This window comes from Schistocerca nitens, chromosome 1, assembly GCF_023898315.1.
Source record: "Schistocerca nitens isolate TAMUIC-IGC-003100 chromosome 1, iqSchNite1.1, whole genome shotgun sequence".
NCBI lineage: Eukaryota > Metazoa > Arthropoda > Insecta > Orthoptera > Acrididae > Schistocerca > Schistocerca nitens.
Window position 1 is genome coordinate 532,113,342 of NC_064614.1, and position 12,070 is coordinate 532,125,411.

The 12,070-nt window shown below is 44.7% G+C and overlaps 1 protein-coding gene across 1 annotated transcript in view; it reads left to right on the forward strand.

The window, feature by feature from the left end:
- LOC126259537 (homeobox protein araucan-like) overlaps positions 1-12,070 on the forward strand; it is a 320,746-nt gene that overhangs the window by 307,164 nt on the left and 1,512 nt on the right. The window contains exon 5 of the mRNA XM_049956455.1: positions 5,929-6,417. Coding sequence (XP_049812412.1) covers positions 5,929-6,417 — 489 coding nt within the window. The remainder of the gene's footprint in view (positions 1-5,928; positions 6,418-12,070) is intronic.

Here is a 12,070-nt window from a genome sequence, read left to right on the forward strand (position 1 = left end):
GGGTGCAGTTCATCGGCTGTTCGGCCGCAAGCTACAGATTGGCGGAGAGCGGCGCGCCGGTAATTCTCATGCTAATTGGCCGCGAATTTGCATCGCGCTTTTTAATTACGGGGCGCGATGCGAGGTCGGCGAGAGGGCGTACCTGGCTACAGCGGCGCTAACACGGCCGCTCGGAATTTACTGCGTCCGCTAAACAAGGCGGACGAAGAAATTACCAAATTGTACTTTTATCTTGTCGGCTGTAATGAGCGTGTTGTAGGGCCGGCCAATACCCTGCGCTCGATAAAGGCCTAAGTATAAGGTGCCCTCCGGCGATATGGTTGCAACGAGGCCTTAACGGGGTGCACGCCGCGCCTCGCGGAACTGCGATTAATCTGAAATTATTTTTGCCGCTCTGGCTGTGGCATGGCGGACGGTACATTATACCTACAGGAGCCGACCAAGGCACTATCGCATGTTGTTTGGTACGACGGTTTCCATGTACGCGATAACAAACTGTAATGTTGCCGAAAAATCCTCAGCTCGCACTGAAGGGTAAACTCCGCGCCTTTCTTATTCCTCTTCGTGTTAAGATGGTTTAAAGATTATTGTTAATAATGCAGAAAAACCTTCTCAGTTACTTCAGTTTGATCAATGATTTACAGTTACAGGCGTGACTATATTGATTACATAAGCAGTACCTTTCTCACAAACTTCCGTGTTACTCTATATTACACAATTAATTTTTGGTCCTGCGGATCAGTCTTCAGCTTTTTACATCATTTCCATTGCTCGTGAGGGAAATGAATTCGTAAAAAATTGCTTTGCTGTCGCTAAGAGGTTGTATGTTACATAATGTAAAACGCGGATCAAAGAAAATGGGTGATAAGAGGAGAAAATAAGCGTAACACAAGGAACCTTCAGAGCCGATGAGAGAACCACTTCTTCATTTTATCCAAGCAGTGCAAAATCGATAGTCCAACCACTTGTTATTGTTGTTTTAAAGAAAAATAGTACAGTAACAGACAGGCACACACAAGTCCATTCGGGAGAACGACGGTTCAATCCCGCGTCCGGCCATCCTGATTCAGGTTTTCCGTGATTTCCCTAAATCGCTCCAGGCAAATGCCGGGATGGTTCCTTTGAAAGGGCACGGCCGACTTCCTTCCCTGTCCTTCCCTAATCCGATGAGACCGATGACCTCGCTGTCTGGTCTCCTCCCCGAAACAACCCAACCCAACACACAAGTCTGTTCCTGAGGACCCACCATTGACTACAGATTAAATTACTTCAAAAATTCAGCCATTGCGCAACACACGGTGAACAAAAAGCTTCACTAACGACATAAAAGCATAGCAGTACTACATACTCAGCATGAAGGCAAAAACTTACATTTGGTATATCACGTTTGTCAACTATTGTATCCTATGCTCAACCATGTGAACGTTGAGTGGTGATGTTCTATGCTCCGAACTGTTAACTAATATAAAATCAATAAATGGTCCTTTCATCACCCCTGGCAAGTTTCTCGAGCTTTACGCGTTTTACCCTTCTTCGCTATGGTTTCCTGAAGCTAATTTCACCGGAAGATAAGAAGTCCTGCACTTATTTTTTTTTCCTTAAACCTCCTAATTGGTTCCATGTGACGCACTACAGTTTCCCCTCTTCTGCTTCATCTGTTATTTGATGCTTACATTCCTCTCCAGATTCTGCGGTTCACAGGCGCCTCTAGTTCAGTGGAAGTTAATCGTTGATGCCTTAAACAAGTCTTATCATCATTTTCCTTTTTCTGCTTATTGTTGCACGCATATTCCTTTCTTCGCTGATTGCGTGGATAGTAATCCACACATGGTGGAATAAAATAAAACACGAATATTTGTAACTGGAGCTGTCTGTTATCACAGCTCCTGTGTACACCTATCTCAGCGATTTGGAAATGGCTCTGAGCACTATGGGACTCAACTGCTGTGGTCATAAGTCCCCTAGAACTTAGAACTACTTAAACCTAACTAACCTAAGGACAGCACACAACACCCAGCCATCACGAGGCAGAGAAAATCCCTGACCCCGCCGGGAATCGAACCCGGGAACCCGAGCGTGGGAAGCGAGAACGCTACCGCACGACCACGAGATGCGGGCAGCGATTTGGAGTCCACGCTCGTTGATCACATGTGGGAAACGCATTTCCACCGTTCTACCGTACACGATTGGACACTGAACTAGGTTCCACCAAAGCACCTGCTTACTGCCCCATCAAACTTCGTACTGCTCATCATGTGTTTTTTTTATCTGTTCCATAAAACAGTCCGGAGATTATTCAGTTTGTGCGGCTTCATCTGCCCCCATGTCTTGGCTCAGTTGAAACGAAGATAGTGCTCGTTCTCTACCGATTGAAATAGAAAAATACTTTTTCGCCTGCTTCTGTCGTAGGATAAATAAATGTATTTTTGTCTGCTTGTGCGTCTGAATTCTGTTATTATTTTGGACACCGGGGATACTTGATATTTCCTTAAATGAAAATAAGCCGACATATTGTTCGCATCAAAATATACGACTACGAAGGATGGTTCTTGTGGCATTCGCAACTTACATTTTTCTGTCTCATAACTGCCAGTTAGTAAAAATAATGCACCGTTCCAGTTGGCGTGTTGAGTTTTTTCCATTTCGTTGAATGTATCTTACACGGATTCATCTTGAGAAGAAAGATCCGTGCTTTTTCTGGGCACGAAACACTGACGCAGACTCTGAATAATTGACAGGCTGATACTGATTGCTATTTTCGTATTGTCACATTGTCACGGATCTGATTTCAAATCTCCGTCGGGTCCTGCTGATTTGTAGTTTCTTTGGATTCCCCTAAATTATTTCAACCCCTTGTATGGGTAGTTCAAAAATCAAGCCGCAGACAACGTCCTCCACCATCGGAGTTTGTTCTACCTCTCTAAAGACTTTATGTCCTTCTAATACTCACAGACAGAGCACCTTAATTTGACTGCGATATGGACAGAATACCAAATGATAGCGTTCTATCTTCAATTCTTTGCATTTTGATACCATCGTGTTTCGGTTATAGAGTTGTCAGTGAAATTATTTATTTTTTTAACGGGTGGTGCTTTCTTATTTCTGGTCTTTCCTTATATCATAGAAACACTGGATGTAGAAATTCTCGCTGTGCGCATTCTCTTCATCGCATTTGCTCTTCCTTCTCCTTCTTGATGTCTGTTAATAAAAGTTGAACAAATGTCATCCATTTAATTTGACGTACAATTTCAAATGGTTCAAATGGCTCTGAGGACTATGGGACTCAACATCTGTGGTCATAAGTCCCCTAGAACTTAGAACTACTTAAACCTAACTAACCTAAGGACATCACACACATCCATGCCCGAGGCAGGATTCGAACCTGCGACCGTAGCAGTCGCGCGGTTCCTGACTGAGCGCCTAGAACCGCTAGACCACCACGGCCGGCTCGTACAATTTCTGTGCTGATTAAGGGGTCTCCCGTTTCCTGACAATATGTTAGGTTGTGCAGAAATTGCGTAGAGTGAAGGAATTACATTTGATTGCTCTGTCTTTGTATATAATTGTATAGAAACTTTACTTGTGAATTACATGCAAAGAAACAGCAGTATTAGACGAAGATTCGAAATACAATGAACTTACAAATAATTGTTTAAAATGGAGTGAAAGTCATTTCCCATAGTCCTGAAGACTATGTAGGAGAGCCCCATGTTTCTTTTAAATTTTTGCAGGGCTAATGGAAATGAATTATTAGTGGAAACCGGTTGGGCTACTGAACCTTTTACGCGAGTGTCTGACAGTAATAAACTGTATTGTTGAAAAGGAATGTGCTCGCTACTGCCCTTCCGGCCGTGATATGGCAAACACGAATACGAAACGAAATGACCTGACAATGCACGCGCCGGTCTCTCCGGGACCGCGACTTAATAAAAACTAATTACGGGATGATGTAGGCGCCTCGGGCGACAGCGGGGCAGACGCTTATTTAAAGTGTCAGCGTGTCGCCGAGGAGGAGCTTCGCTTAGCCTAATAAGGCACGCACGTCTCGGCACGTTACACGTTAGCCGCGGCGCAAGATTAACAGCGGCCCGACATTAGCCCCGCCATAACCCTAATGGAGACGGCGCATTTCATTTAGATAGCCCGGCCCACCTCGTGACGGGCGCTCGTCTGCAGTGGCCCGTCTTTCCTCATACCTTACGCTTGCCTTTTTCTTACACAGGCGGCTGCTGAGGAGAAGCCCGGCAGTTACAAGATCTCTTAAACTATCCAGACAGATTTCCTTCCAAGGCCTTAGATGGAGCAATAGCTTTGATTTATGCATTCGGTGCTCTGTAGCTCTCACGAAACTCCTAAACTTCATTTGCGATTACTAAAATGTCATCGGCTGCACATAATTTATTTTAAATTTATTATGCCACACTTGCATCCGGCAAACAGACGGTTTGGCCTAAGTTACTCTGTGGACGTTCACGTGCAGTATCTGACTCGAAGTACCCGCCTGTAAAAACTTCCTCTCGCTCTTCCCGGATTTTGATTTTACATGGATGTGCTAAACAACTTCATAAGAAAGCTGATCTGCTTCTATCGAGAGGCCATTCTTGCACAACTAAGCTAGAACGCCCTCTCTTATGACGTTGATATCAACGCAATTTTTAATTAACCAGCTGCTGTTGCAGTTGTCATGGCTCGTAGGTATCCTGAGAAGAATGTAAAAGAATTGCTACTTCCTTTTGAAGTCAGGTGTGAGGGCATTTTGGAACTAGTCAGTGCGTTTCCTTCTCCACACGATCAATCTGGCTTCAAGGCGCCAATTACGGGCAACAGTACACATCATCTAGCACCACGATCTGCGAGGGAGGAGGGCAGGAGAACGTCTGGGAATGTACTTCGGTTGGTGGACTCGGGTTGTGCTGACGAATGAAGCGTTTTTCTGGAGCCCTACGATCGTCGTTGAAGAGCATGGAGACCTCACGTATTGAGTCCCACACGTTCAAGAGGTGGAGGAAAACCACACGGTTGGCTGATATCACGTACGCTAGAATCCATAGTTACACAGAGATGAAGAGGCTTGAACAGGATATACTAGCTGGGGGAGTTACATCAAAGCAGTCTTCAGAATGAAGCCCACAACAATAAGAACGTCATGTTCGGATGTTGGACGCATCTTCTCACTATCAACCATAATTGGAAGGCTATGTAGTATCGGGACAGGATCCTTCAACTTGGCCAACAGCCCTACAGGCAACATTTTGGTGCTGGATTTCTTCTCTATAGACAGTCTCTTGAACACCTTCCTTCAGGAAGGAGGGACCGACCTAATGTTCTGTGATATGTTGAAATGAACGCTACTGAGCGTGCTTCTGACCAACTGAAACCTACAATGTCTCGTCTCAAGAACCCACCTCACACGCTGGATGGCCTCGGAAGGGCCGCCGTTGAGCAGCGGGACAAGTCTGAACAGCAACGTGTCGACCACCTTCTGGAAACCGTGCCAAGTAAGGTCCAAGCACGTTGCAATGCTTCTCCAGCAGATTTTAATTTCACCGATGTGCAAAGATGTGCTCATCGGAACAGACGACCCTTACTTCTTGTTTGGCTTTTATTTCACGGTAAATTTTCAGAAGTCTTACTCTCTTCCTCCCTGCTCACTTCGAATTTTAACACACACACACACACACACACACACACACACACACACACACACGCAAGTGGTGCAAAACTTATTTTTAGAGTCACCCTGATGTTAGTGACGTAGGCGGGGAGTAGCATTTGAGATTTAACACCTCTAACCTTTGTTACACCTGGATGGTTAGAATTACTGTTTTGCCGGGGTTCCGCCACTAGGGTAGTGCATGCTAGATAGCATAAGGAGTAGAGTAGAGATGTCGGGGCGGCGTGAGGCAGGCTGTGGCTGGTGTGTCGCAGACGGGCTGCACCACGTGAAGGCGGAGCACGCGCTCGACGAGGACGACGAGCTGGACGAGCGACGCCACCACCACGCGCACCAGCAGCACCACGCACACCAGCACCTGCTGCACGGCCACCACGGCCTCCTCAAGGACGAGCTGTCCAAGGACTGCGGCGTGCCGCTGCCCGCCACCAAGCCCAAGATCTGGTCGCTGGCCGACACGGCCGCCTGCAAGACGCCGCCGCCCGCGGCGCAGCAGCCGTGGCTGGTGCCCGCCACCGCCCCCGTCGGCGCCATCAACAGCTTCGCGCTGCCCTCGCCGGCCTCCTCCGCCGGCGCCGCCGCCCCCTACTCGCGCTACGGCGGCCTCATCACGGCGCCGTACGGCGGGGGTGGCGGGGGCGGCGGCGGCGGAGGGGGTGGAGGCAGCTCGTCCGGCTTCCCCGAGGTGCAGACTGACACGCCGCCCCAGACGCCACCTAACATGAAGCTGCCCAGCGTCGCAGGTACGGGCGCTTCTCCTCCCTAGGCCCAGGGCTCTTCCACTTTTACTCGCCAGAAAGAATGACAGCACTACTTGAATTAATGTTACACTTTCATGGGTACTGGTACAGCGTCTTTCTTGTGAAGCCTTCTGACACAACCTTTCGGTGTCCTTGCTGTGACCTTCTTCCAGAGACTTCTTTCATTTACATTCCTCCTCCTCGGTGCAGGCTGGCAGCTGACAAATTACATCTCTTCAGCTACTGCATCATAACATTTATGAATCCATAGATATCATAAAAGGTATGTATGTTCCATCTATTCTCTTAAGCTAATGGAGTGATTTCAACCAAACTTGGTATACATACCCTTACTGTCAGGCAACAATCGCTGAGAGGGTAAGAGACACCTGTCTAACATTCTTGATGACAACATGACGTCATAGACAATGAGATGCGTGAGAAATTGCTGCATCATGCGTGAAATTGGGAAATTTTAATATATTTGTTCTTTACTACCAGGACACTCACACAGTCAAGTCATAATACGTAAGTCCCTACACTTGGCAGCGCTTTTGTCACCTGTCAACTGCGAAACGCAAACGGCTGTAGACGATAACAGTAGCCCTCTATTAAGCTATGAAGAGGCGGTGGCACAGAGACGTTTACAAAATCGCGTTACAGACAGGCGGAGCTGCTGCACCCATGTTTCTCAATTTGGATACTGTATTGGTTGTAAACTGTGCATTAGGCATATTTCTTTATAGAACTGTTTCATAATTGCGACGATGTTCCGTGAATGCAAAGAAGTGAAATTTTTTCGATTGTTCAATACAGGCACAGTTTTCTTTTTCATTGTTAGTAGAAAATTGACAAAAGGAATACCCAGCACGTTAGATCGTAGCCAACAAACCATTATGTCTTTAAGGGACTGAAGCACTCATTATAATCAGAAACAGAGGCACTGAAGAAATCCAGGAGACAGAACGACTGTTAATGAAGGAAAATTTAGGCCCAAATTATAATGAAGAAGGAACATACAGTAAGAGAGCAAATAAGGAAATTGAAAAGTATATCAATCTCAATAATACTATGATATGAATAAACTCAGGCCACAGTTCTACGGGTGTATTAAAAGACTGGAACCAGATTACGGATTTCTTTAAAAGTAGCAATAAATGTGCGACAGAGACAACGAAATGGATAGATGCAGCAAAAGATGACCTGCAGCAGGCAGAAATAATACAAGTGACACACCAGGCAGAAAAAAAAATTATTACATAGAAGGTTCAGGACAGGACAACAGACCTGGCAGGAAATCCAGGAAGACCGTAATAACTTCGTTTGACAGCCTGCAGTCTGATGTACCTGTTACCATTAACACAGCAGAACTCTCTCTCTTCACGACACTCTTCTGACAATGAGCCACTCCTGTTGCGCAATGGTTTCAACGAGTAACGACACGTGTTACTTACTTTCTAAAGTCCCTACGTGTAATGTGGGCTGTTGAGAGGATAAGGGAGGAATAGTAATGAAAGAATTTTACAGGGGAATTTCCAACATGCTCTGCAGTGACGTATTCTTTTTTTCTTCTTCCTCACTTTTTCATCTTCTTCATTGTGTAGCCATGGCTCTGTTTTTCTTTTTTTCCGAGCCATTTGACAGGAAAAAAAGTAAATAGTTACTTCATTTCACCATTTAAAAATAGTGTTTAAATTCTTCAGGCCAACAAAGGAATTATAGCTGCAAGCGTAAGTTCAAAGTTGAGTGCATTCCCAACGTTCTCGCCTGCGGAATTTTCTTGAACAGAACTGATATACTGTGTGTGTGTGTGTGTGTGTGTGTGTGTGTGTGTGTGTGTGTGTGTGTGTGTGTGTGCGCGCTATATCAGAGTTCATAACGTTACTAAATAAAATTTTATTTGCCGTAATGATGGAAACGCCGTCTTGCTCTAACTGATCTGAGTATCTGCATCTGTCGCTCCTGTGGCTAAAAGAATTTGAATGGAGTGACTCTCAATGGTTTTTGTCATTCTTCTCCTCGTGTTACGTTTCTCGTGGCCAGCAGTTTCATACGTAATTACCCTTACACCTCCAGTGAACTCTCAGAAACCGTTCGTCAACAGAACTATAATTTATTTTTATTTTCTCCTGTATGCAGTAAGGTAGAGTATTAGCTTTTCTTGGTTGTATTAAAATTAGTTGACTAAAACTACCGGGATCCAGCTTAGTGCTCTTCTTGTTGCATTCAGCGTGTATGACTTCATATATTTCCATTTTTTCTGGCGGAAATTCTTGACTTTATTTCTGTGTTCATTATTAAATAATAAAATGAAAACAGAAAATACGCTGTTGCAAAATGAGTTTCTGAAAGAAGAAATAACAATGTCATAAGTTTCACTTGATATATATACAACAGAATGAAGCTACATCGTCAAGATTAAATGACGCGAAAGTCAGTTTTTGGTTTAGAAAAATGACGATCTGAAATTGTTCGCTTTTTACATGCGTAGATTAGTTTCTATAGTGAAGTTCTATTTAACGCACTACACATTCCGGAGTGGAAACAATCGCACTCTGAACGCAGTTTTTAAGACAATGAACTCGCACTCGTATTCCAGTTTTGACACGATGTTATAAAAAGATAGCAACATTTTATATACATTGTTTGAAGGTCAGAGCGCAAACAAGAAACGTTCATCTATAGAAAAAAAAAGACATCACACTCCGCATACTTCCTGGCAGTTGCTTGTTCCGTATGAAGAGGGAACTTGTAAAGGTTCATCCATGGCCCACGTATGTTAATACAATTATTGAGCCGGCCGCAGTGGCCAAGCGGTTCTTGGCGCTTCAGTCTGGAACCGCGTGACCGCTACGGTCGCAGGTTCGAATCCTGCCTCGGGCATGGATGTGTGCGATGTCCTTAGGTTAGTTAGGTTTAAGTAGTTCTAAGTTCTAGGGAACTGATGACCTCAGATGTTAAGTCCTTAGTCCTTGGTGCTCAGAGCCATTTCAATCATTTGAACAATTAAATGAAACTGAAATACGAGGTAGACGTACTGCAGTTCGCATTTTTCAGTTGGTACTGGTGGTTCCTAAGACGTGCCATGTACCAACAGTGCATAATCAAGCCTAGCATTGCAAAAGGACTATGAACCGGCCAACTAGCGCTCATGCACGAACACGCATAGTTAATCCTGATGACTAACACCTCTTCCGTCATGATGCATTCTGTGCTTTATATATAGAGAGGAATGGAAGAAACACTGAAATATGCCGTCTCTGTGAAATAAGCCATGTGATACAGTAAATCTTCATCTCTGCGTACCTACTGCAATCTAAATCGATTTTTGGATCTTGCCATGGTCTACGTCAACAATATTTACCCTTCTTTCTCCCCCCTTTCCTCCTCCTCCCCCTCCCTCTCCCCCCACACACTTACCTTCATTACCAAACTGAATATTCCTTGATGATGTGTCATATTAACCAATCACTTCTTTTTATTTATTCACAGCTTCGATTTAATACCACATTATTTATCCGCTCTACACATGTAATGTTAACCGATCTTCTGTAGCACTATATTTCAAATGTCTCCGTTCTATACAAAACTACACTCCATATAATTACCTTTATAAAATATAAATGTTTAAATTTACGTTCATTGTAATCAAATGTCTGTTTTTCACAGCCGTTTCTCTTGCTTTTGGAAGTCTGCATTTTATGGCCTCTATACTCCGGCAATTGTCAGCTATTTTGCAATTGTCAGCTATTTTTCTGCCAAATAACACAACTCGTCTACTGCTTTCAATATCTTATTTCCTAATCAGATCCTCTCAACATCGCCTGATCTAACTCGACTACATACTTCGGTATCTTTCACTACTTGCTCGTTGTACAGATTGAATAACATCAGGGAAGGCTCCACCCCTGCCTCACTTCCTTCTGAACCAGTACTTTCATGTCCCCTCATCATTATAATTGCAGCCTCGCTATTATTCAAGTGTTAGGTAATCTTTCGTTCCCTATGTTTCATCATGCCGCGTTCCGAATTTTGATGCATGTGTTACAGTCAATTTTCTTAAAAGCTTTCTCTAAGTCTTTCTGTTGTTGCTGTCATCAGTCTTCTGGCTGGTCTTATGCGGCTAATCAAGACTTCATCTCCTGTGTCAACCTCTTCGTCTCTGAATAGCCCTTACGCCCATTATCCTGAATTATTTGTGAATGTATTACAGTTTCGGTCTTCCTCTGCACGTTCTTGCTCTCTACATCACCCACAAGTTCCATGTAAGTTATTCCTCTATTCCTTAACTGGTGTCTTATCGTCCTGTCCCCTCTTCTAGTCAGTATTCTCCTCATGCGTCTTTCCTCGCCGCTTCTGCAGAGAGCCACGTCATTTCGTATCTTACCAGTCCACCTGTTTTTCTACTTTCCTATGTAGCAATAAAAGTCAAACGCTTCGATTCTCTTTTTGGGATTTCTCACAGCCCATGATTCACCTCCTTACAGTGCTGTACTCCAAAAGTAATTTCTCAGAAGTTTCTTGCACAAATTAAGGCCGATTGGTGATAGTAATAACAGATATCTCTTTCCCAACGCTGTCTTTTTTACCTGTGCGATTCTCCTTTTAATGTCTTCCTTGCTCCGTCCGTCATATGTTTACTCCCAAAAACAAGCAACGGCCGAACAGGCTTTGAAGCCCCAGCGGGGCCAACCGGCCGCCGTGTCATCCTCCACCCTTAGGCGTCACTGGATGTAGATACGGAGGGGCATGTGGTCGTCACACTCCTCTCTCGGCCAGTGTCAGTTTTCGTGACCGGTGTCGCTACTTATCACTCAAGTAGCTCCTCAATTGGCCTCACAATGGCTGAGTGCACCCCGCTTGCCAACAGCACTCGGCAGACCCGGATGGTGACCCATCCAAGCCCGACAGCGCTGGTCTGAGAGGAACCGGAGTTATTTGCTCCCAAGGTAGCAGAAGTCCCTCACTTCGCTTACTTCATGGTACCCAGCTTTTATGTGAAATTTATTGCCTCTTTAATTTATGATGCTCGTCATTACTTCAGTGTTCGTTCGTTTTACTTTCAGTCCATACTCGGAAATGAACAGTTTGACGAGCGCATTCATCTAAATCTCCAAATACTATAAATGTCGGTTAGCCTTTCCTCAGCCTACAACATGTGATGAAAAATATCTGTGCATCTGTGACATTCGTGTCGTGTGTTTCTATTCTTCGCCTTTATGAGGACATAAGTTCTGTTGGGGGCTTCTTCAGTGAGATTATTGAATGTCTGTGGAGTAATCACGGCCCATTATTCTTCAGGAGCCGACACCAGAGATGGTAGTGACGGTGGACGCCCCGGTTTGGAATTGAATCCTCATTCTAACTCTTCCCAAAGGAGCTCCATTGGTTTCACATCGGGAGGCTGGACTGGTCAGTCCGTTTTCAGAATGTCCACAAAGGATTGCTTCACAGATTCTGCTTTATGACAGGGTGCATTGCGTTGCTGATACAATCAATCTTCGTCTGACGACTTATCCTAATTTGTACGTAGTACAACATGTTTGTTTCCGTCCGCATTTACCTATTTCTCAAGCACAATAAGGGGACCATGCCCAAATCATACAAGTACCCCACACCGTAACATCGCCTCCTTCGTACTTCATTGTTGGCGCTA